Raw genomic sequence first — 25,094 nt, forward strand, 5'->3', positions numbered from 1 at the left:
CATCAGTACACGGAGCTGCTGCCGCCGAGGAAGGGCCCGCTGCACAGTGAGTACCTTCGCCTAGTCCTCCCCAGAGTCCCCGCTGGGAAGGGGGCTGGCCTGCGGGCTCCCTGGTTCTGCTGGGACCTGAGGGAGGAGGCACCTGTGACCCGCCCTCATTCCTACCATCCCACAGGGCCCGGGCTTCTCCCACCCCCCTCCTGCATCAGCCCCCGGGGTGGGCAAAGGAGTTGGCAGAGTGGGTAAGGGCTGGCATCTGAGCTTTCCTTGCAGCTGCTTTGTGCCTTGGGCTCCTGGTGGCGCCTGGTGGCTGCCTGGCCGTAGACTGTACCCCCATGGGTCCCCATAGATGGGTCCCCGCCACCACCCCACCAATGTCTGTTCCCTCCTGGGGACTGGCGGGGCAGAACAAGCTGTGCATCTTTTTGTTGGTTTTGTCTTGAGTTTGGGGGCCACAGCCTGCGATGCTCAGGAGTTCCTCCTGGCTCTGGACCCAGCGGCTACTCCTGGCGGTGCTGGGGGACCATCCGGACAGGATGCCAGGTTTCCCACCCGGGCTCGCCCCTTGTCGGGCAAACACCCTACTTCGCTCAGAGAATAGGATGCGTACTGGAGTGAGACTTACTTTTGGCTTTTCAGTTAGTTTGGGGGTCACACCTTGGTGCTCAGGGCTTACTCCTGACTCTGTGCTCAAGGATCACTCCCTGGTGGTGCTGGGGACCACTTGGGATGCCAGGAATTGAATCCAATTCAGCCGCTTGCAAGGCGAGTGCCTTACTCGTAGTCCTATCTTTCCGGCCCTGGAGTGAGCATGGACATGGAGTCCAGCACCATAGGGTAATATGGGAAGCCTGGGAAAAAATCCTCCAGGGCAAGAGAGAGATTAGAGCCCTTTTTGATTAGAGAAGACACAGTTTATTTAGTTTCAGTTTGGTTTGGGGGCCACACCCATGGGTTCCTGGGGGGCTGCTTCCTGCTTGGTGCCCAGGGGATTGCAGGCAGGTGCCCCAGCCCGGCAGAGTCCTCCTGGGTCACCAGGCCACATTCTGCTTTCATCCCCTCAGCCCCCACCTCATCTTGACCTTGAGCAAGTCGCTGCTTCACAGCCCGTGAGTGACTTAGGTTTCCATTGACCCCCATCCCCCCCACCTCCCCAAGGTTCTGCTACTCTGTTACGCTACAGTCTGGGGAAAGGGGAAAAGGAAGTAAAACAAAGAACTGAAGATGTGAAGATAAGTAGCAAGAGACATAATTAAAGTTTCAGTAGGGAGGGGAGGAGGGAGAATTGCATGGAGAGGGTGTGAGGGGGAGAGAGAGAGCACTGGAAGGCGGGGAGAGGAGAGAGGACAGAGAAGCTGATTAAGAGAAATATTGGGGTTGGAGGGATAGCACAGCGGGTAGAGCTTGCATGCGGCTCAACCTGGGTTCAATTCCCAGCATCCCATATGGTCCCCTGAGCACCGCTGGGGTAATTCCTGAGTGCAGAGCCAGGAGTAACCCCTGTGCATCGCCAGGTGTGACCCAAAAAGCCAAGAGAGAGAGAGAGAGAGAGAGAGAGAGACAGAGACAGAGACAGAGACAGAGACAGAGACAGAGAGACACAGAAAGAGAGACAGAGAGAGAGAGAGGTGTCTCAGTGCCAGGCCCTTGAAGGGAGGGGGATGGAGCTGGGGGCTCTCAGGGGGCTCTGTTGGGGGAAGAGGCTGTGTGGGCGGCAGGGGCCCTGTGAGTAAGGAGCCAAGCCAGTGGGTGCAGTGAGTCAAGGGGCCTCCCTGACCACACGGTGCAGAGCAGCTGCAGGCCTGCAGGGCTGAGGTGATGGATGGGGAGGGGGAGGCCGAGCCAGTGCTCAACTGGGAAGCCAGTGACTTGGTCCCACCCTTCCCCACACCCCAGCCACGGGGCACCCGGTCTGAGGCTCCAAGAGACACAGAGGGAGTTAGAGCAATGAGTGGGGACAGGGAAAGAGGCACAGAGTCATAGCACATAGGGCAGGGCGTTTGCCTCGCATGCAGAAGCATCCCATATGGTCCCCCAAGCACCGCCAGGAGTAATTCCTGCGTGCAGGCCCGCCCCGGAGTAACCCTGGTGCATCGCTGAGTGTGAGCCAAAAAGCCAAAAGCAACAAAAGAAAGAGATACAAACTGGCACAACCCTCAGAGACGGTGGCAATACTCATTAATGTGACAAGTGACTCCTGCTTGCTGGCCTCACAAATCCTCCCCGGGATTGGAGCCAGGGCAATAGGACAGCGGGTAGGCTGCTTGGCTGGCATTGGCTGGTCCGAGTTCCGTCCCTGGGCCCACATATGGTCCCCGAGCCCCTCCAGGAGTGACCCCCGAGTGCAGAGCCAAGTATAACCTCTAAGCACTGGTGGGTGTGGCCCCCAAACAAAAACATGTGTAAAGTATCATTTATCTGCACTGTAGCACTGTGGGCCTGTTGTTCATTGATTTGTTTGAGCGGGCACCAATAGTGTCTCCATTGTGAGACTTGTTGTTGCTGATTTTGGCATATCAAATATGCCATGGGTAGCTTGCCAGACTCTGCCGTGCGGGTGGGATACTCTCGGTAGCTCTCCGAGAGGGACGGAGAAATCGAACCCAGGTCAGCCGTGTGCAAGGCAAATGCCCTATCTGCTGTGCTATCGCTCCAGTCCATCATTTATCAAACTACTTAATATCATTTATCAAGTTCTACCATTTGGGCCTGCCATTTAAAGAGTATATATTCATACTTCTCTATGAATATAACAATCTCTAGGAAGATATAAGCAACAATATACAATCATAAAAATGAGTGGATATTTTTGTTTTGAAGCCATACCCAACTGTGCTCAGGGGACCACTTATGGTGCTGGATATTGAACTGGGGTCAGCCATGCTCAAGACCAGCACTTCACACTCAGCCCGTTAAAGAACATTTTCATTTGTTCGAGCCATGGTCGGTGGTGTTCAGGGGTGACTCCCAGTGGTGCTCGGGGCACCATACATTATTGGAGATTAAATCCAGGCCTCCTGCATGCAGAACAGGTGCTCCACTCCTAGTGTCATCTCACTGGCCATTATTATTATTATTATTATTACTTTAATTTTTACCAGGCCTTGAGTTGTTTTTGATTTTTTTTTCCACACCTGGCTGTGCCCAGGGGTTACTCCTGGCTCTGCACTCAGGAATCACCCCTAGCGGTGCTCAGGGGACCATATGGGATGCTGGATATTGAACCCAGGTCTTCTGCGTGCAGGGCAAACGCCCTACCCACTGTGCTATCGCTCTAGCCCCTGATTTTTATTTTTTTATTTTTATTTTATTTTTTTTTTTTTGGTTTTTTGGGTCACACCTGGCGATGCACAGGGGTTACTCCTGGCTCTGTGCTCAGGGGACCATATGGGATGCTGGGATTTGAACCCGGGTCGGCCGCGTGCAAGGCAAACGCCCTACCCGCTATGCCATCACTCCAGCCCCACCCCCTGATTTTTAATTTAATTATTTTTTCAGGCCCTGCATATAATCCTCAGCAGTTCATCTAAATTTTTTTTTTTTGCTTTTTGGGTCACACCTGGTGATGCACAGGGGTTACTCCTGGCTCTGCACTCAGGAATCACCCCTGGCGGTGCTCAGGGGACAATATGGGATGCTGGATATTGAACCCAGGTCTTCTGCGTGCAAGGCAAACGCCCTACCCACTGTGCTATCACTCTAGCCCCTGATTTTTAATTTAATTATTTTTTCAGGCCCTGCATATAATCCTCAGCAGTTCATCTAAATTTTTTTTTTTTTTTTGCTTTTTGGATCACACCTGGTGATGCACAGGGGTTACTCCTGGCTCTGCACTCAGGAATCACCCCTGGCGGTGCTCAGGGGACCATATGGGATGCTGGGAATTGAACCCGGGTCGGCCGCGTGCAAAGAAAATGCCCTATCAGCTATACTATCACTCTAGACCCTCATCTAAATTATTTTGGATGGGGCTGGAGCTCAAGAGGCTGAGTGCTGGCTTTACCTGCAGGAGGTCTGGGTTCGATCCTTGGCACCAAATAGGGTCTCTTGAGCACTGAGCACTGCCAGGAGCAACTCCAAAGCATAGGTTGGGGACTTGCCCCGAGTACTACCAGGTGTGACCCCAAAACCAAAATTAAAAAAAAAAAATCCAAACGGAAGAAAAAAATTCACTGTGACACTGGGGATGTGGTTCCAGTGGTTGTGTAGATACCTTGCCCGTGCTCGCTTTGGGTTTGATCTGCAACGTCTGTGCAGATTGGGCACGCCTAAATCTGCTGGGTGTGGCTCATAACTGGTCTTGGGCCCCAGGTCTTGGGCCCCTTTAGGGCCCTCCCCTCCAATTTTTCCCTTTGGGTTAACACCGGCAGTGGTCAAGGAACTGAGCCATGTGGTGCTCGCGATCTTATCTCGCCTTCTCCATGCAAAGCTTTGCTTGTGATCAGTCATCTCTCTGGCTCCCTCAATTTTTTCCCCTTTTTTTGGGGGGAAGGCGATTTTAGATCACACACTAGTAGTGCTTTGGGGTCACGCCTGACTCTGTGCTCAGGGATCACGCCTGGCAGTGTTTACGTGGTGCTTGGGGTCAAACTAGGAGCCTTCATGTGCAAAGCAAGCTCCTTAACCCCTGTACTATTTTTACAGACAAAAATGTACTCCCTTTTTTTTTTTTTTTTTGCTTTTGGGTCACATCCCGAGATGCACAGGGGTTACTCCTGGCTTTGCACTCAGGAATTACTCCCAGCGGTGCTCAGGGGACCCTATGGGATGCTGGGAATCGAACCTGGGTCAGCCACGTGCAAGGCAAACGCCCTACCCCCTATGCTATCGCCGCAGCCCCTGTATATATATCGTCTTTAACCAAATGTTATGGGACTAGGAAGAGAACTCTAAATGCTCAAGCGCTTTTCCATAAGAGGCCAGGTTTAACCCTCAGTATTAGGTACGGCCCAAATTACTCCCTGCTAATACAAAGGGGAAAAGAAAAAGACAAAAGACTGAAACTTACTAAGTTCTTTGTCCCCCTCCACCCCCCCTTTTCTTTTCCTTGGTGGCAGGGGTGAGAAGAGGAGTCACATCCTGTGGGGTTCAGGGTTTATCCCTCACTCTGCTCTTAGGAATTACTCCTAGAGGGCTCAGGGGACCACATGAGGTACCAGGGATCCAACCTGGGTCGGCCAGGAAAGACAGCACACAGGTGGGATGCTTGCCTTGCACGCAGAGGACCCACTTCAATCCCTGGAATCCCACAGGGTCCCCCACGCACCACCAATTGCCACCCCTGAGTGCAGAGCCAGGAGTAACCCCTGAACATCTCTAGGTGTGGCCTCCAAACAAAACCACCACAAAAGTCCGGAGCACGAGTCTTGCACGCAAGGTCCAGTCCCCAGAAGCACACGGCCCCTCAGTACGGCTGCGGCCACCCCCGAGGTTCCTGACCACCACAGGGGTGACCTGGGTGATCCCCAGCAGAGCAGGCTCTGAGCAGCCCGCAGCAGCCTCAGACTAGTTGGTCAAAAATCGCCAGGCCCCTCCCCCAGGTAGCCTGGGAGACACTCTCCACCCCCAGCCCTCCCCGTCTGAAGTCTGAAGTGGATTGTTTGTCTTTTTTGTTGTTGTTGCGTGCTGAGAGTTCTTTATGTTCCTGGATACATATGGGACATAAGCGTTGCAAATATTTTCCCTATTTGATATGGCCTGTCCTCTTGTTCTTGTTTTGGAGCCTGGGAAGAGGGGAGCGGTCCTCCCCTCTGTTGGGGGGAGGGGGAGGCGCCAGCCGGAACCTGGGCCTCCTGCACAGAAGCCCTAATGCAGTCTTTTGAGCTTTCTTTGGTTTTTCTTTTTGTTTTTGTGTTTGAGCCACACCTGGCCGGCTCAGGGTTTACTCCTGCCTGCGAATGTAGGAATCACTCCCGGTGGGGTTTGAGGAATGTAATTTCTGCTTGGGATCAAACCCAGGTGGGTGCCTGCAAGAAAAGCACCCCTCCCACTGGATTGGACAATGGCTCTGGATGCCCCTGTCCAGGGAGCTAAGTCCTCTCCCACCTGTGGCCTCTCTTCTCACTCTTTCCAGAGCATCCTTCTATGGACAAAATTCTTAATCATGATGAAGTTCAATTTATTTATTTATTTATTTATTTTATTTTGGGGGTTACATCCGGTTATGCTCAGGGGTTACTCTTGGCTCTGCACTAAGGAATTACTCCTGGCGGTGCTTGGGGGGGACCATATGGGATGCTGAGGACTTAACCCAGGTTGGCCACGTGCAAGACAAATGTCCAACCCGCTGTGCTATCGCTCTGGCCCCTTAATTTATCTTTAAAAAATATATATATGTACATATATATATTTTTATTGCTTTCCAGGAAACATGTTTCTTTTTGAAAGTAGCGTGTCAGTTTTTCCTTCTGGCATGAATGTGATCCTTGAAACCAAATGTCTGCGTGAACAGTTTCTACTTTTTTTTTTTGGGGGGGTCACACCTGGCGACGCACAGGAATTACTCCTGGCTTTAGCACTCAGGAATCACTCCTGGTGGTGCTCGGGGAACCATATGGGATGCTGGGAATCCAATCCGGGTTGGCTGCGTGCAAGGCAAATGCCCTCCCCGCTGTGCTATCGCTCCAGCCCCGACAATAAATTCTTAACTGTGACAGCAAAAGCACATCAAGTAAAAAAAGAAACAAAAAAAGAGGGGCTGGAGTGATAGTACAGCGGGTAGGGCATTTGCCTTGCACGAAGCCGACCTGGGTTCGATTCCCAGCATCCCATATGGTCCCCCAAGCACTGCCATGAGTGATTCCTGAGTGCATGAGCCAGGAATAACCCCTGTGCATCGCCGAGTGTGACTCCCCCCCAAAAAATTTAAAGAATTTATTGTCAAGGGGCCGAAGTGATAGCATAACTATCACAGCTATCACAGTGGGTAGGGCATTTGCCTTGCACTCGGCCTACCTGGGTTCAATCCCCGGCATCCCATATGGCCCCTCAAGCACCACCAGGAGTAATTCCTGAGTGCAGAGCCAGGAGTAACCCCTGAGCAATGCTGGGTGTGACCCAAAAAGGAAAAAAAAAATTTATTGTCAAGTCCAAGATATTACAGATTTACCTGTCTTAGAGTTTAGAATTTAAGGACTTAAACTGAGATCTTTGGTTCATTTTTATTTTTTTGGTGGTGCTGGTGACTAAACCCAAAGCCTCATAAAGCATGAAAAGCGCTCTGCTGCTGAGTTAGAACCTTCGCCTTTTCTATTACTTTTCATAGGGGCTGGAGAGATAATGCTGGGATTAAGGTGGGTGCTTGCTTTACATGCAGCTGACCCTGATTCAAATCCTAGCACAGTATATGGACCCCTGAGCACTGCCAGGAGTAAGCGCTGAGCATCATTGGGTGTGCCCCCAAAAGCTTTTAATATATAATTTGAAATAGTACTACATGGGGCTGGAGAGAGAGTGCACAGGTAGGACACCTGCCTTGCATGCAGCTGATCCATGTTTGATCCCTGGCACTGCGTTCACTCCCCGGAGCCTGCCGGGAGTGATCCTTGAGCCAGAGCTAGGAGTAAGCCCTGAGCTCCCCTAGAAGTGTCCCCAAAACCAGATTTAAATAAATGAGAGTGAAAAGTGTGAGTCCTTCAACTTGTTGTTCTTTTTTCAAGACCGAATCTCAGTCTTTGCATGTAGAAGGCCTGGGTTCCATCTCTGTCACTGCGTGGTCCCCTGAGCGCCTCTAGGAGCCACCTGTGAGCATCTGTCTCAAAGAGTGATCTCTGAGTACTGTACCGGGAAAGCCCCTGAGCACCTCCAACAGTGCCCTCAAACTAAACCACACACACACACACCACACACACACACACACACACACACACACACACACACACACACACCCCAAAAAAAGAAAGAAAAAGAGAAAATTAAGTTTTTTTAGTGTTTTTTTTTGGGGGGGCGTGGGGGAGGTTGTTGGGTCATACCCAGTATTGCTCAGGGCTTACTCCTGGCTCTGCACTCAGGAATCCTCATGAACATACTCGGGGACCATGTGGGATGCTGGGAATTGAACCCAGGTTGGCTGTGTGCAAGGCAAGCGCCCTACCCACTGTGCTCTCTGGCCCCCCAAAAGGACTGCTTTGTCTATTCACAGTCCCATGTAAGTGCATGTAAATTTTAGGATCCTCTATTCCATTTCTGTCAGAAAGCCCAGATTTTATTTTTGAAGCATGGCAAGTGGCTTATTCAAAAATTTTGATCAGGGGGCTGGAGTGATAGCACAGCGGGGAGGGTGTTTGCCTTGCACGCGGCCGACCCGGGTTCGATTCCCAGCATCCCATAGGGTCCCCCGAGCACCGCCAGGAGTAATTCCTGAGTGCAAAAGCCAGGAGTAACCCCTGAGCATAGCCGGGTGTGACCCAAAAAGCAAAAAAAAAAAAAAAAAAAAAAATTGATCAGAAGTTTTTGTTTTGTTTTGTTTCTTGCAGTGCCAGGGATCAAACGTGGGGCTTCACATACTGAAGGCCTGTGCTGTATCACCGAGACACAGCCACAGGCTTAACCACTATTATGAGACTCAGAATCTCTCCCTCTCTTCCCTAGAGGTTATTTCCAGAATTACCTGCCATTTGGATCTATCTCTAATCTAGATCCTCAGTGCAAAGTTCAGAAAAGAGCATTTTACCAAACCTGGAATTCCTTTCTCCACTATCACAACTTCTAGAAAGTTCCCAGGGGCTGAGAATGTGATTTAAGTGGTAGAGAAAGCTCTTGTAGTCTCATCTTTTTTCCTCTCCTTTTTAAAAAAATTTTTGGACCACACTTAGCAGTGTTCAGGGTTTACTCCCGGGTCTACACTCAGGGATCACTACTGGTGGGCTCAGGGAACCATATTTAGTGTCAGGGATCAAATCTGGGTTAACTGCATGCAAGCAAATGCCCTACCTGCTATCATTCCGGTTCCTCATAGATTGATTAATCTTCTTTTGTTCTTGATTTTGGGCCACACCTGGAGATGCTAAGGGGTTACTCCTGGCTCTGCACTCGGGAATCACTCCCAGCAGTGCTCAGGGTACCATACGGGATGTGGGGGGTCAAACCCAGGTCAGCCAGATGTAAGGCAAGCAGTTTACCTGATGTACTACTGCTCCAGCCTTCATGACCTAGTCTTTTTTTTTTTAATTTTAATTTTAAGGAAAGAAATTTTTATTGTTTTAATCAGCCAATATGTGATACTCTAATGGCATCCCTAGCAAATTAATATATACTACCTTAATTTTAGTCATTTTAGCTCGGTATATTTTAGACATCCTTATATAAAGAAGCTTAAGAACCTTATATTGTTATGCCAGAGTCTAAGGTGTCAGAAATCATTAATCTCTTTCAGGTACATGGTCTAGTCTTGATTCTTCTTGCTACATCAGTCAAGAACAGCTCCCGCCTAAGGCCAGAGACAGTAGAGCAAGGGGCCAGAGCAATAGTACAGTGGGAAGGGCGTTTGCCTTGCATGTGGCCAACCTGGGTTCAATCCCTGGCACCGCTTATGGCTCCTTGAGCCTTCCAGAAGTAGAGTCAGGAATAAGCCCTAAGCACCACTGGGTCTGACTCAAAAGCCAAGACAATAATAACAATAATGATAATAGGTGAGATAATAAAGCAGGTAGGCCGTTTGCCTGGCATGCAGCCAACCGGGATTTGATTCTAAGCACCTCCAGGAGTGGTCCCTGAGCACAGCTGAGTGGGAGCACCGGCCTTAAAAAAAGTAGCTCACCCTTTCCTGCCTCTGGTTTACACCCCCTCATCTCTAGCCTTCCTTTTTTCTTTTATTGGCTTTTGGGTCACACCCAGCTGTGCTCAGGACGTATTTCTGGCTCTCTGCTCAGGGATCACTCCTGGCCACAGGGGTTGCCGGAGATTGAACCCGGGTCAGCAAGCACCCTACCCGCTGTACTATCTCTTGGGATCAGACTCTCTTACTTTATTTCCAACCCCCCTTTATTCAAATCATGCGGTTTACAAAGTTGTTCATGATGCATCTGTTACAGGCAGTCCATATTCAAACACCAGCCCCACTTCCAGTGTGACCTTCCCTCCACCAGTGAAGGGAATTCCCCCTACGACTGCACAGGCCTGTCCCCTTAACAGGCACAACGTAATTTATTTTATATTGCTTGTTACAATGGATGGCTAATGGAATTATAAAAAAAAATACTCCAGCCAAAGAAAACTTGTGAAAATGGTTATCTCTCACTCTAGGGTCATAAAGTCTTTGTCTGAGGGTTTACTAAGCTCTTGTTGCTAGCTGAGCCTCTGTGCTAGTGTGTTAGTGGTTTTGTGTGTTGGGCTTAGTTGGCTTTTTTTTTTTCTTTTGGGTCTGAGAATAAAATGGCATGGTATTTGCATGTGGGCTGGAGTGATAGCACAGCTGGTAGGGTGTTTGACTTGCACGAGGCCGATCTGGGTTCGATTCCTCTGCCCCTCTTGGAGAGCCCTGCATGGAGACTGGAGACTAGCAAGCTACCAAGAGTATCCCGCCCGCATGGCAGAGCCTGGCAAGCTCCCCGTGGCGTATTTGATATGCCAAAAACAGTAACAAGAAGTCTCAAAAATGGATCCGTTACTGGTGCCCGCTCGAGCAAATAGATGAGCAACGGGATGACAGTGATACATTGTACATATCCGGCAATGTACAGGGGTTACTCCTGGTTCCGAGCTCAGAAATTACTCCTGATGGTGCTCAGGGGACTATATGGGATGCTGGGAATGGAACCCAGGTCGGCCACGTACAAGGCCAACACCCTACCTGCAGTGCTATGGCTCCAGCCCCTCAGTTGGCTTCTATGTTACTTTCCAACCTAATTTGGTGTGCTCCTACTGAGAGGTCAATATTGTAGAGTTTAGAGGTGTGGCAGGCCAGTAAACTGTTCACTGAAGCTCCAGAACATTTAACTGGGCCGTGAATTTACATGCAGGTGGTTGTGGGGTGTGGGGGTGGCTGCCAAGGGCTTCTGGAAGTACAGGGAGTTGCGGGGAGGTAGCCCACCCCCAGTCCAAGAAGGCCTCACAGTTCTCAGCCTGAAGATGGGTGTACCTGGAATTTTGTGCAGTTTGGCATGTCTTCAGAGCCCAGTTTTGAGGCACTGGATTTGGGTGGCTGGCGTGGTGGCAGCTATGGGGTGCGAATGTGGCTTTGGCAGGCCAGGGACTTGGCTCGCCCCCCGTCCTGAGGGCGCCCCAGAATTTTCAGCCAGGAGATCAGTGGTTTTCTGTGGCTCTTCCAAGATGTAACTGTGAGTCTGTAAAGCTGGGCCCATGGATGAGCTCCCGTGGCAGCAGCGGTGGGGTGTGGGTGTGGCTGTCAGGGCTTCTGGAGGTACTGGGTGGGGGGGACAGGGGGGATGGCTGTCTGCCCCTGCTCTGAGAAGACCCCGAGTTCCCAGGCTGGAGACTGGCGGACTGGAATTGCCAGCAGTTTGGCTGCTCTGCAAAGCTTTGGCTCTACTGGATGGTGGGAACGGGGGTCGAGCCACATCTGGCTGTGCTCAGGGCTTCTTCCTGGCTCGGTGCTCAGGGAACCGTATCTGGTGCCGGGACGGGAACTGTGTCTGCCCCACACAAGGCAAGTGCCTTTCGTCTGCTGCTGGCTCTCTGGCCCCTTCAGGCTCTTGGTTGGGCTGTTTTGCCTCTCCTGGCCTTGGGAATTCTGCACACAGAGGAACAGGGCTGCCTACGGCCTCTAGCCCAGCCTGACACTTGCCCCCTCCCGTCTTTTTTAGGAAACTGCTGAATCCACAGGGGGAAGGGAAACTGCAGGGACCGAAAGAGCTGGGTCCAGTTACTTGGTTTTGCTTTTTGTTCCTTTGACTTTTCTTTCTTTCTTTCTTTTTTTTTTTGCAGTGCTTGCCAGGCTCTGCCATGCAGGCGGGATACTCTTGGTAGCTTGCCGGGCTTTCTGAGAGGGACAGAGGAATCGAACCCGGGTCGGCCGCATACAAGGCAAACGCCCTACCCGCTGTGCTACTGCTCCCCCTCTTTACTTACTTACTTAGTAATTCTAGAAATTTTAGGTACAAAAAATCTCAGAGATCAAATAGAGCACTGGTAGGATAAATTATGCAACCAATTTTATAACTCTAGAAACTCATGTTTAAACTAAACCATTACTTTTTGAACTTGTTTTCATGTGTCATAATTATTTCAATTCACAAGATTTTCTAGGTCAAATATTCTAATCCAATGCAGATACAAATATGTACATTGCCTTAACAGCATAAGACCTTTGAACAATCAATTTTTATGCAACACAAGAAAACCTTTTTTTTCTTTAACTTAATTTCAATAGTTCTTGTACCTTAGCTATTTCAAATCATGAGCTTTCGGGGGTTGGAGCGATAGCACAGTGGGTAGCCTTGCAGCCGACCCAGGTTTGATTCCCAGCATCCCATATGGTCCCCTGAGCACCGCCAGGAGTAATTCCTGAGTGCAGAGCCAGGAGTAACCCTTGTGCATTGCCGGGTGTGACCCAAAAAAGCAAAACAAACAAACAAACCAAATCATGAGCTTTCTACGCCAGATACTTTTAACAATTCCATAGGAGTGCAAACAGTTTGGCAAGCTCCCCGTGGCATATTCGATATGCCAAAAACAGTAACACCAAGTCTCACAATGGAGAGGTTACTGGTGCCCACTCGAGCAAATCAATGAACAACGGGACAGGATGACAGTGCTACAGTGCTTTGCAGTGCTAGAGCTCAAACCCAGGGCCTTGCAGCTGTCATCGGGTGCTCTATTGCTGAGCTAAGTTCCATGACCCCTGGAGCAGAGTTTTGAGAATGACAACCACAGGCTAAGTTTCGAGAACTGAGATCTGGGGCTGGAGGGGTAGGGTTCTTCCCTAAAAATACCCTTTAATTCCTTTTGCAGGTTATGATGGCCTCATCAGTGGTCCTTTTCTTCCTGCTGGCCCTGGGCAGAGGTGTGAGTGAGATGGACGTCAAGGTCTCCTCCCCAGGGGCCATCACAGAATGGGGGAGCCCTGATGGGTCCCTGTTGGAGTCCTGCCGGCCAGCCTCTTCCTGTAAGAAGTGCATTCTCTCACACCCAAGCTGTGCCTGGTGCAAGCAACTGGTAAAGAGGGCCCGTGGTCTTTGCACTATGTGGGTGTGTGAGTATATGTTACAGATGCAGTTAGACAGGATCTGTGGCTACTCGGGCACATGTATGACATCCTCTGTGTGACCTAGTCTGTGTGCACAGGATTCGGGGTATGACTGTGCAGATGGGTGCACTCACGCCTGTCTCCCAAATGTGTGAGGTGTGTCTGTATCTGTGTGCAGGTGAGCTTGCTACACCAGATAATTTTATTCTTCCTTTTTTTTTTTTTTTTTTGCTTTTTTGGGTCACACTCGGCAATGCTCAGGGGTTACTCCTGGCTCTGCACTCAGGAATTACTCCTAGAGGTGCTTGGGGGACCATATGGGATGCTGGGAATTGAACCGGGGTCGGCCGTATGCAAAGCAAACACCCTACCCGCTGTGCTATTGCTCCAGCCCCTACACCAGATATTTTTAATGTCTGTATCTGTGTGCAAGTGGAGACCTGGAACTGTGAGTTTGGAGAAAGGGTGTCATTGTTAGAGCTCAGGTTTCCGTGTGGGGTAGAGGGAGCTGGAGATGTCTGTATGAGGGGGGTATTTCTGACACAAGAAAGTATATCTGTAAGCTTGGGCTGCCATAAAGAAATACCATGGCTGGGGGGTGAGGGGCTCGAGAGATGGCACAGTGGGTAGGGTGCTTGCCTGGCACCTGTGGATCCACGTGAGTTCAATCTCTTACGCCACATATGGCCCCTGAGCACCACCAGGAATGATTCCTGAGTGCAGAGCCAGGAGTAAGCCCTGAGCATCACTGAGTGTGGCCCTCAAACAAAAAACAAACCAATAATAATAATAAAAAGAAAATACACTGCCCTCCCAAACCATAGACTGGGTGACTTAATAGGGACTTTGTTTTTTCTTTTCTTTTTTTTTTATTGTGGAAAGTTACAAAGTTACAAAGTTTTCAGGTTTAAATCTCAGTTATACAATGCTCGAATACCCATCCCTTCACCAGTGCTCATATTCCACCACCAAGAATCCCAGTATAGCTCCACCCCGCCCCCTCACACCCCAAACCCCCCCACGCCCCTAGCCCCCCCACCCTAAGCCCCCCCCCCGCCTGTGTAACTAATAAATTTCACTTTACTTTCACTTTGATTGCATACAATATTTCAACAAAACTCACTATTATTGTTTGGAGAGTCTCTCCCCTGTTTTTTCTTTTTGGGTCACACCCAGCGATGTTCAGGGGTCACTCCTGGCTCTGCACTCAGGAATTACCCCTGGCCATGCTCAGGGGACCATATGGGATGCTGGGAATTGAGCCTGGGTCGGCCGCGTGCAAGGCAAAAGCCCTACCCTCTGTGCTATCACTCCAGCCCCAATAGGGACTTATTTCTTAAAGTTCTAGAGGCTGGGAAGTTGATTCTATTACTGGTGAGAGCTTTCTTTCAGGTTTGCATGCAGTCTACAAATAAACTCTGCTCTCTCATGCTCTTATTTCCTTCCTTCCTTCCTTCCTTTCTTTCTTTCTTTCTTTCTTTCTTTCTTTCTTTCTTTCTTTCTTTCTTTCTTTCTTTCTTTCTTTCTTTCTTTCTTTCTTTCTTTCTTTCTTTCTTTCCATACCCAGTGATGCTCAGGGGTTACTCCTGGCTCTGCACTCAGGAATCACTCCTGGCAGTGCTTAGGGAACCATTTGGGATGCTGGGGATTTAATTTTTTTTTTTTTTTTTTTTTTTTGCTTTTTGGGTCACACCTGGTGATGCACAGGGGTTACTCCTGGTTCTACACTCAGGAATTACTCCTGGCGGTGCTCGGGGGAACCATATGGGATGCTGGGAATAGAACCCGGGTCCGCTGTGTGCAAGGCAAATGCCCTACCCGCTGTGCTATCACTCCAGCCCCCGGGATGCTGGGGATTTAACCCAGGTCAGCTGCATGCAAAGCAAAAGCCCGACTGCTTTACTATCCCTCTAGCCCCTTTCTTTCTTTTTTTGGGGGCACACCTAGTGGTACTCAGGGGCTACTCCTGGCATGTAGGAGTATGCACTGGCAGTCGTTCTGGGGCACCAAGAAGAAGGTTATTAAACTGGCGTTGCTTTTGTTGTTGTTTTTTTGTTCATTCGTTTTGCTTTTGGGCCACACCTAGAAGTGCTCAGGCTTGTTCCTGTGCGTCTTATTCCTGGGGTGCTTGGGGGTTGCTTGAGTGCTCTGTGTGAAAGGCAGGCACCTTAACCCCTGTCCTCTCTCTCCAGCTGGGAAGTGAGTTGGGTTTGTTGAATGCAGGGTTTCAGAAGTGAAGCAAATGCCCTAACCCTCTGAGCTATCTGCCTCACCCTTTGGTCTCATAAGCGCACTTACCCAGAGCCATGGCACAAAGGGCATACTGTGTGTCCTGCCCACGGCAGACCCAGGCACCCCTGTACCCTCATGTGGCTCCCTGAGCATAAGCCCTAGCAACACCAGGAGTGCTCCCCCGGTGCGGTGCAGAGCCTCGAGGAAGTCCTGAGCACAGCTGGCTTTGGCCCAAATAGGAAACCAAAGAATGAAGAGATAAAGGCACGAATGCTCTCCTGAGGCGTGCATGGCCTCATCCCACCATCCCCCACCCCTGCAGGTCCAGGGTGGTCTGAGTCTGGGTTGATGTTCTTAGCTACGTTGCAGGAGCGTGTGACTGGGAGGGAGAAGGGAAGGCGTCATCCATGCCTTAAAGCCCACACCGTCAAGTAGGGGCATAGCTGCAGGGCTGCTGGACGGGGAGGAGAGTGGGATGGAGAGAACTGAGGCCAGGACCCCCAGGGGAGGCGGCTCAGCAGCTGAGCTGGGCAGCCCAGCCCTGGGGGGAGCGGGCCCGGGTCTGGGAGCTGAGCGGGAGAACCGGCCACAGCACAGTGGGCAGAGGTGCCAGCCGCCCTCTGGCTGTGTGTCTCCTTCCTTCCTCGAAGGCGATGACCATTTCCTTCCCCTCCTGCCTCGCGGCCAGTCCCGGTGGTACCAGCCACACAGTGGGCAGGGGGGTCCTTCCTCTCCCCAGGAATCGTGTCCTAGCCTGAGCGCCTTTCCATTTGGGCCCGGGCCCGGGGGCAAGGAGCCAAACTCCTCTGTGATGGGAACAGGAAGCCGGTGGCCCTGGAGGGGGCAGGGGAGCCCCGATGGGGGGAAGGGCAGGAGGGGGAGCAGGAGGAAGAGGGCCGGGCTCAAGGGGAGCGTGGCAGGAAGGGAGGCGGCTGGGCGGTTGGCGGTGGCCGGGAGGTCGTGGGGCGGGCGGTCCCGGAAGGGGAATCACCGAGGGGTCCGGGTGGGGCCCGCGGTGCCTCCTAGAACTTCACGGCGTCGGGCGAGGCGGAGGAGCGGCGCTGCGCCACGCGCCGGGAGCTGCTGCGGCGCGGCTGCCCGGCCGCGGAGCTGGAGGAGCCGCGCGGCCGCCAGGAGGTGCTGCAGAACCGGCCGCTGCGCGCGGGCCAGCGCGGCGAGGGAGCCACGCAGCTGGCGCCGCAGCGCGTCCGCCTCTCGCTGCGACCTCGTGAGTGCCGGGGCGGCTGGGGCAGAGGGGGACGCCCGGGCGCCCCGGGCCCGCCCTAACCCGACGCCCACCTCGCAGGGGAGCCGCAGGAGCTGCAGGTGCGCTTCCTGCGCGCCGAGGGCTACCCGGTGGACCTGTACTACCTGATGGACCTGAGCTACTCCATGAAGGACGACCTGGAGCGCGTGCGCCAGCTGGGGCACGACCTGCTGGCCGGGCTGCAGAACCTCACCCGCTCCGTGCGCATCGGTGAGCCGGGGCCAACCTTACACACACACACACACACACACACGCACTCACACACGCACACGCACACACATGCACACATATGTACATACACACGCACACACATGCACTCATACACATGTGTATACACACGCACACACGGGCACACATGTACACATGCACATATGCATGCATGCACACACGTGTAAAGTACACATGTGCAACCCGGGCACATATAGGTACACAGATGCACACACGGGCCAGCCCCCTCCCAGTTGGAGCGTTTGCTTTCTGGACCACACTTGCTTCCTGGCTGGTGCCCACCATGGTACCCGGGCATCCTGCGGCCACTGTCTCCTCCAGACTCTCCCAGTTTTATTTAGTTAGTTATTTTTCTTTTTGGGTCACCCCCAGCGATGCACAGGGGTTACTCCTGGCTCTGCACTCAGGAATTACCCCTGGCAGTGCTCAGGGGATCACATGGGATGCTGGGAATCGAACCCGGGTCGGCTGCATGCAAGGCAAACGCCCTACCTGCTGTGCTATAGCTCCAGCCCACTCTCCCAGTTTTAGACCAGGACAGGCCCCGTGTCCCTGACCTCCCTCCCCAAAGCCATTTGTCTTCCAGATCAGAGCTGCAGAAGTCACTAGATGGGCCATGGTGGGTGGGACTCACTGTCCAGGAGAAGTAAGGGAGGCCTGGAAGTCCGCAGACTGTCTCCAGGCTGCTCAGAGCTGGACCAGGCCCCCAACGCCCAGATGTTACCATCTCAGCCTCTGTCCCTTGGACAAGCCCAAACGCCAAACGCCAAGGCCCCTATTGAACACTTTGTTTTTGCTAGTACACTCCATAGTGCGACCTTCTCCCTGGCCTTCAGCCTTCCCTGGCCACGTACCTGCACAATCTCCTCCACCGCCTTCTTCCTGCCCCGGCCTCTGGGAGCTCCGTCCCTCTGGTCCTCCTTGATGTCCGTCCTGCCCACTCCCGCTTTCCTCTGAGCCTGCAGCAGGCAGCTGGGCAGTGGCATTTACCCCCAGTCACCCCCTCGCCCCCTGCCCCAGGCTTCGGCTCCTTTGTGGACAAGACGGTGTTACCCTTCGTGAGCACGGTGCCCTCCCAGCTCCGCCACCCGTGCCCCATGCGCCAGGAGCGCTGCCAGCCGCCCTTCAGCTTCCGCCACGTGCTGCCCCTGACCGGGGACGCCAAGGCCTTCGAGCAGGAGGTGGGGCGCCAGAGCGTGTCTGGCAACCTGGACTCGCCCGAAGGCGGCTTCGATGCCATCCTGCAGGCCGCGCTCTGCCAGGTGAGAGGTGGGGCCCGAGGGACCTTTCGGGGCCAGGACTAGGACCTGTGGTGGTGCCTGCCGGCCTCCGGGGGGCTGGAGGGAAGTACCTGGATGCATCCCCGTTTTCCTCACTCGCCAGGAGCCCAGGGCTGGGCTGGCCAAGGGTCCCTGTTTCGGGGACAGGGGAGAGGCTGGGAGCTGGAGGCAGGGGATGGACAAAGTGACTCAGGGCAAGGCTGGCCAAGGCCTTGGCTGGCCGAGCTGGCCGGGTGGCTGCCCCCTCACGCTCAGCCCTCCCCCCCACCCCACACCCCAGAGGCAGATTGGCTGGAGAAACGTGTCTCGGCTGCTGGTCTTCACCTCAGATGACACGTTCCACACAGCCGGGGACGGGAAGCTGGGGGGCATCTTCATGCCCAGTGACGGTCACTGCCACCTGGACAGCAACGGCCTCTACAGCCGCAGCCCCGAGTTTGTGAGTCTCCACCCCCCGCGCCCCTCTTCCCCCTCTCTGAGCCCGGGGCCTCCCTTCCTAGGCCCCCAGCCCCCGAGACTCACTCTCCGGGCCAGCGGTCGCCCCTGCCTTCCCAGCTGCTCTGGGACGGGTCCAGCCCTGCCCCTCCTGGCCGAGGGCACCTCGCATGTGGCGGGTGGGACCGGCTGGGCCCGTATCTGAAGGGGGCTCACCTCTGCCCCCTGCTCCCCGCTCCAGGACTACCCATCTGTGGGGCAGGTCGCCCAGGCCCTCTCGGCGGCCAACATCCAGCCCATCTTTGCTGTCACCAGTGGCATCCTGCCCCTCTACCAGGTGAGCTCGCCCCCGCCCTCCTCTGCAGGGCCGGGCCGGGCGGGGAGGGGCGGAGTGGGGGAGCTCAGGCCGGGGCTGGCTCCGGGGCACTGCCGCCCCAAAGTAACCGTGCACACGGCCCAGGGGCCTAGGAAGACAAAACAAGGCCCATCCTCCGCCCCCGAGAACCGTGACCCACCGTCTCCCTCCTTCCCCGCACCCACCTCAGGAGCTGAGTAAGCTGATCCCCAAGTCCGCGGTGGGGGAGCTGAGCGAGGACTCCGGCAATGTGGTGCAGCTCATCACCAGCGCCTACAAGGTGCGCGCGGGCCCAGGGGGACGGCCCTCGTTTGGGGGGAGCATGGCCACGGCTGGTGGTGCACAGGGCCTGCTCCTGGCTCTGTGCTCAGGGTCACTCCTGGCAGGCGCGAGGGACCATAGGCAGTGCTGGGGGCCGAACCCAGGTTGATGACATGCAAGGCCAGCTGCCTGCCTTCTGTACTGTCCCTCTAGTCCCCGTAGAGACCCCCTCCTTTCCTCCCTCCCTCCCTCCCTCCCTCCCTTCCTCCCTCCTGCCCTCCCTTCCTTTTTTCCTTCCTTCCTTCCTTCCTTCCTTCCTTCCTTCCTTCCTTCCTTCCTTCCTTCCTTCCTTCCTTCCTTCCTTCCTCCCTCCCTCCCTCCCTTCCTTCTTTCCTCCCTCCCCCTCCCTTCCTTCCTTCCTTCCTCCCTTCCTTCTTTCCTCCCTCCCCCTCCCTCCCTCCCTCCCTCCCTCCCTCCCTCCCTCCCTTCCTTCCTTCCTTCCCTCCCTCCCTCCCTCCCTCCTCCCTCCCTCCCTCCCTTCCTTCCTTCCTTCCTTCCTTCCTTCCTTCCTTCCTTCCTTCCTTCCTTCCTTCCTTCCTTTCTTCCTCCCTCCCTTCCTTCTTTCCTCCCTCCCCCCTTCCCTTCCCTTCCCTCCCTCCCTTCCTTCCTTCCCTTCCTCCCTCCCTCCTTCCTTCCTTCCTTCCTTCCTTCCTTCCTTCCTTCCTTCCTTCCTTCCTTCCTTCCTTCCTTCCTTCCTCCTCCCTCCCTCCCTCCCTCCCTCCCTCCCTTCCTTCCTTCCTTCCTTCCTTCCTTCCTTCCTTCTTTCCTTCCTCCCTCCCTCCCTCCCTCCCTTTCTCCTCTCTCTTTCTTTTGTTTTTTGGGCCACACTTGGCAATGCTCGGGTGTCACTCCCAGCTTTGCACTCAGGAATCATTTCTGGTGGTGTTCAGAGGGCCTGATGGAATACTGGAGACCAAACCCGGGCCCACCGCGTGCAAGACAAGCGCCCTACCAGCTGTGCGGTCTCTCCAGCCCGCGTGCAGTCCATTTCTGCGGTGACAGCAGCTTTCATGACTGGGCTGTTCTGCATAGTTCTGACACTCAGGCTCACACCCGGAGCATGGACGTACTTGTGGAGCACTGAGTCCTGACTGGGCAGGAAGGGAGAGGAGCAGGCTGTGAGCCCTGGCTTCGGCACACACTGTATATGCCTCTCTCTCTCTCTCTGTCTCTCTCTCTCTGTCTCTTTCTCTCTGTCTGTCTCTCTGTCTGTCTTTCTCTTTCTCTCTCTCTCTCTCTCTCTCTCTCTCTCTCTCTCTCTCTCTCTCTCTCTCTCTCGGAGGGGGGCATACCCAGTGATGCTCAGGAGTTACTCCTGGCACTGCACTCAGGAATTATTTCTGACAGTACTAGTGGATTGAACCCAGGTCAGCTGCATGCCAGGCAAACACTCTTCCCACTGTACTATCTCTCTGGCCCATTTGCTCTCTCCTTTAAGGCACTAACACCCCTGTTTGATAATTTTTTTTTTTTTGCTTTTTTTTGGGTCACACCCGGCGATGCACAGGGGTTACTCCTGGCTCTGCACTCAGGAATTACCCCTGGCCATGCTCAGGGGACCATATGGGATGCTGGGAATTGAACCTGGGTCGGCTGCATGCAAGGCAAACGCCCTTCCCACCGTGCTATCGCTCCAGCCCCCCATAACCATTCTTTGCCACTGGAGTCTAGGCCTTATTTCTGCATTAGGCCATTTAGAAATTTTTGTTTTTTCCTTTTTTGGTTTTTGGGCCTCACCTGGGGATGCTCAGGGGCTATTTTTGGCTCTGTGCTCAGAGTGCCCCCTGCTGGTGTTGGGGACCATGGGCGGTGCCAGAATCTAAAGGGGGCATCTGCGTGCAAGGCAAGGCCTGAGCTCCTGCACGGGCTCTCCTGCCCTCGACTGTGGGCTTCTGCATGGTGGAGAGCCTGCCTGCCCCACAGACAGGACATAGACCCGATTCCCCAGGACCCAGTCAAAGGAGAGACTCTGCCCTGAGCTCCCTCTCCTGGTTTAGGGTTTGAAAACATTTAGAACATTTCCAACCCTGGGTGGCCCCAGGGCCAGCCAGCGTCGGGGCAGCCACAGAGCACAGGCTCCGGTCAAAGTCCCCGTAGCTCCTTGCTGTGGAAACACTTCACAATGCGCAGTGGCGGGGCCGGAGCCATAGCACAGCAGGTAGGGCGCTTGCCTTGCTCACTGCTCACCTGGGTTTGGTCCCCAGCATCCAATTCGGTCTCCCCGAGCCCCGCCAGGAGTGATCCTTGAGATCGGAGCCAGAAGTAAGCTCTGAGCGGGGCAGGGGGTGGCCCCAAAAGAAAAAAACAAAAGTGAGCCTTGGAAAGCGCCTCTCAAGGCCTGAGGACAAGCGAGGCTGCATGGGGGCGCACTGAAATGGTCCCCCCGTCTCCCCACAGAACCTGTCGTCCACCGTGACGCTGGAGCACTCCCCGCTGCCGGAGGGGGTCGACATCTCTTACAAGTCGCAGTGCGGGGGCCCGGAGGAGACGGCAGCGGAGGCCAGGCACCGGGGCCAGTGCACTGACGTGGGGATCAACCAGATGGTGAGAGCCGGCCAGGGGGCCGGAGGAAGGGCGTGGGGGCATGAGTGGGAAGCCCACAGAGGCAGGAAAAGATGGGGGCAGGCTCGAGAACAGTGCAGGAGCGCGGGGCCGCCTCCCAGCCACCCCTCCTGCAGGGGCCGACGACTCTCCTCGCGCGCCCTTCTGGAAGGTGCTGTGGGAGCCCAAGTCTTCATTACTCAGTTTTTTTGGGGCCACATGCGGCAGGGCTCAGCGCCCATTGCTGGCTCTGCACTCGGAGTCTCTCCTGGGCTCGGGGGACACGGGCTGCGGGGGACTAATCCCGGGCTGGCTGCGAGCAAGGCAAGCGCCCTCCCCGCTGCACCTACTGCTCGACCGATCCCCCGCCCCGCCTCCCCCATCCTTACCGAGGAGCAGGGTGTGGTTGGGGCTAGGGGCTCCAGGTGGAGCCCTGTGAGACCCTCTTCTGCCTTTTTTTGCTTTTTGGGTCACACCCGGCGATGCACAGGGGTCGCTCCTGGCTCTGCACTCAGGAATTACTCCTGGCAGTGCTCAGGGGACCATATGGGATGCTGGGATTCGAACCCGGGTCAGCCGTGTGCAAGGCAAACGCCCTCCCCACTGTGCTGTTGCTCCAGCCCCCCCCCCCCCTTCATCTGCTTTCTGCTCCTCCTGTCCCCAGGTGACTTTCCGGGTCACCCTCCGGGCTGCCCACTGCCTCCCGGAGCCCCAGGTCGTGAGGTTCCGAGCGCTGGGTTTCTCGGAGGAGCTGGCCGTGGAGCTGAGCACGGTGTGCGACTGCGGCTGCAGCAGCAGCGAGCAGGTCCAGGCTCCCCACTGCAGCGGGGGCCACGGGACCCTGCAGTGCGGGGTGTGCAGGTGAGACCTACGTCCTGTCCCCCCCCCCCCCCCGGGGCGCCCGCTGTCCTCACTGGCCTTTGTCTCCTCGGGATTCTCGCTGTTTTCCCAAGTCCCAACCCCGTTCCCTTCTGTGGTGTCCGCGCCCTCCTCCACCCCCTGCAGTCATGTGTTGGAGTCTGGGGGTCCCAGAAAGGCTGGCCCAGGGAGGGCGCCTCTGACCCCCTCCTCTGCTGTTCCCCCCCTCCACCCCCGCCAGTTGTGCTCCTGGCCGCCTGGGTCGGCTCTGCGAGTGCTCGGAGGCAGATCTGTCGTCCTCAGACCTGGAATCCGGGTGCCGGGGCGCCAACGGGACGGGGCCACTGTGCAGCGGGAAGGGCAGGTGCCAGTGTGGGAGCTGCAGCTGCCTTGGGCAGAGCTCCGGACGCCTGTGCGAGTGTGACGATGCCAGCTGTGAGCGCCACGAAGGCGTCCTCTGTGGAGGTACCTGCAGGTCCGGGGGTGCGGCGGGCAGAGGCACTTCCGGGGTATGAAGGCCCAGCCCCCCAGATTCTGGCGCGGGAGCTGGAGGATGTCCCTGGCGCACGGGGAGGGGCCTGGACGCAGAGGTCAGCTGCAGGCCTTCAGAGGGGGCCTGGGGTGTCCGGCTGTGTGGGGAGCCCGGGGGTCACCTGTGGCCCGCCCTGCCCCAGGTTTCGGCCGCTGCCAGTGTGGAGTGTGTCACTGCCACGCCAACCGCACGGGCCGGGCGTGCGAGTGCAGTGGGGACACGGACGGCTGTGTGAGTCCCGAAGGGGGGCTCTGCACCGGGCACGGCCACTGCGAGTGCAACCGCTGCCAGTGCCTGGACGGCTACTTCGGGGCCCTGTGCGACCAGTGTCCGGGCTGCGGGACGTCGTGCGAGAGCCACAGGTGAGACCGATGCGGGGAACGGGGCCTCTGCCGCCCCCCGGTCCCTGGCGCGAGGGGGGGCGGCTGCCCCATGGGGACTCACTGGCCGCCGCCGGACAGGGACTGCGCTGAGTGCGGGGCCTTCGGCACGGGCGCCCTGGCGGCCAACTGCAGCACGGCCTGTGCCCACGTCAACGTGACTCTGGCCGCGGCCCCGGTTCTGGGTGACAACTGGTGCCAAGAGCGGACCCTGGACAACCAGCTCTTCTTCTTCCTGGTGGAGGACCACGCCGGAGGCAGGGTGGTGCTGAGAGTGAGACCGCTTGAGAGTAAGTGGGCCGTGTCCTTCCGAGTGGGAGATGGGGGGGTGCGAGCCAGGCCCGGGCGGCAGCAGCCGTGAACGCAGGCAGAGCCGAGGTGGGCAAGGCCAGTGCCCCAGCCTCCGGAACCCTGAGCCCTCCCAACCCGGGCAGAGGCAGAGCTGGTCGGGCTTGTGGGGGCTGGGCGTGGCAGCATCCGGGACCCGCCTCCGTGTCCAGAGCTGGTCTTCTCCCCGCACCCCTGCAGAGGCTGCGGACCACACCCTGGCCATCATGCTCGGCTGTGTCGGGGGCATCCTGGCCGTGGGCCTGGGGCTGGTGCTGGCCTACCGGCTGTCGGTGGAGATCTATGACCGCCAGGAGTACAGGCGCTTCGAGAAGGAGCAGCAGCGGCTCAACTGGAACCAGGTGGGGCCTGGGTGGCGGCCGTGGGGCCGCGCCTTCCCTGCCTCCCTGCCAGTGCTCCACAGCCCTCGCCATGGTCCCCCGCCCCACCCCCCCACCCCCCGCTCCCCTGGCCTGCTGGGATGTGAGGGTGGCCTTTGGGCCCACCTCACGCGTCCCCCTCTCCGCAGGACAACAACCCGCTCTACCAGAGTGCTGTCACCACCACCGTCAACCCTGGCTTCAAAGGGGCAGAGAGTCCCTGATGCTGAGAGGGGAGGGGCTCTTCATACCAGCTGCTTCTCTGAGCGGACACGGGACCGCCCGCCCCAGCGCCTCACTTCACTGGGACCACCGGAGGGCCGTTTCCTGGCTGCCCCCAGCTCCTCTACCTCTCACGGGGGTGACGCCCCAGCCCACAAAAGTTCCTTCGAAGCCCAGCTGTGGCCCTGCCTGCTGCCCGCCGCCCCCAGTGTCCCCGCTTCGAGGGAGCTGGCTGGACACTGGCAGCCACTGGCCACATCTCAGTCCCCAGAGACGGCCCCAGCTCTGCCCGTCTCTTCTCCTGCGACAGACACGCCTTTTCCACCTGCTGCTGCCCTGAAGAAGTTTTATCCCTCTTGAACTGGGGGTGGGGGACACCCCCCACCTGGTGGTGCTCTGGCGGCTCGGCTCTGGGCAGGGCTGAGGGCCTGTGCCCCTCCCGGTCATCTCAGCCACACAGAGGCACCTGCTCTCCTTTTAAGTGGCCACTCGCAGGGCCCTAAAGATCGCAGGCGGTGGCAGAGCAGCAGACCACGCTGGTCCCAGGGAAAAAGCTTCCCTCGTAGATATTCTCCCCAAAGAAGAGATGGTA

The 25,094-nt window shown here is 55.7% G+C and overlaps 1 protein-coding gene across 1 annotated transcript; it reads left to right on the forward strand.

The window, feature by feature from the left end:
* Positions 1-24,971, forward strand: ITGB7 (integrin subunit beta 7). Its single transcript, XM_055124235.1, has 15 exons — positions 1-46; positions 12,910-13,113; positions 16,403-16,604; positions 16,683-16,853; positions 17,892-18,133; positions 18,432-18,590; positions 18,828-18,923; positions 19,132-19,221; positions 21,660-21,806; positions 22,468-22,664; positions 22,903-23,126; positions 23,336-23,555; positions 23,655-23,863; positions 24,102-24,262; positions 24,430-24,971. The coding sequence occupies exons 2-15, from the start codon at positions 12,913-12,915 to the stop codon at positions 24,502-24,504; spliced, it is 2,394 nt and encodes a 797-aa protein (XP_054980210.1). The 5' UTR covers positions 1-46; positions 12,910-12,912; the 3' UTR covers positions 24,505-24,971.
* Positions 24,972-25,094: the final 123 nt, after the last annotated feature.

This window comes from Sorex araneus, chromosome 2, assembly GCF_027595985.1.
Source record: "Sorex araneus isolate mSorAra2 chromosome 2, mSorAra2.pri, whole genome shotgun sequence".
In the NCBI taxonomy this organism is placed as follows: domain Eukaryota; kingdom Metazoa; phylum Chordata; class Mammalia; order Eulipotyphla; family Soricidae; genus Sorex; species Sorex araneus.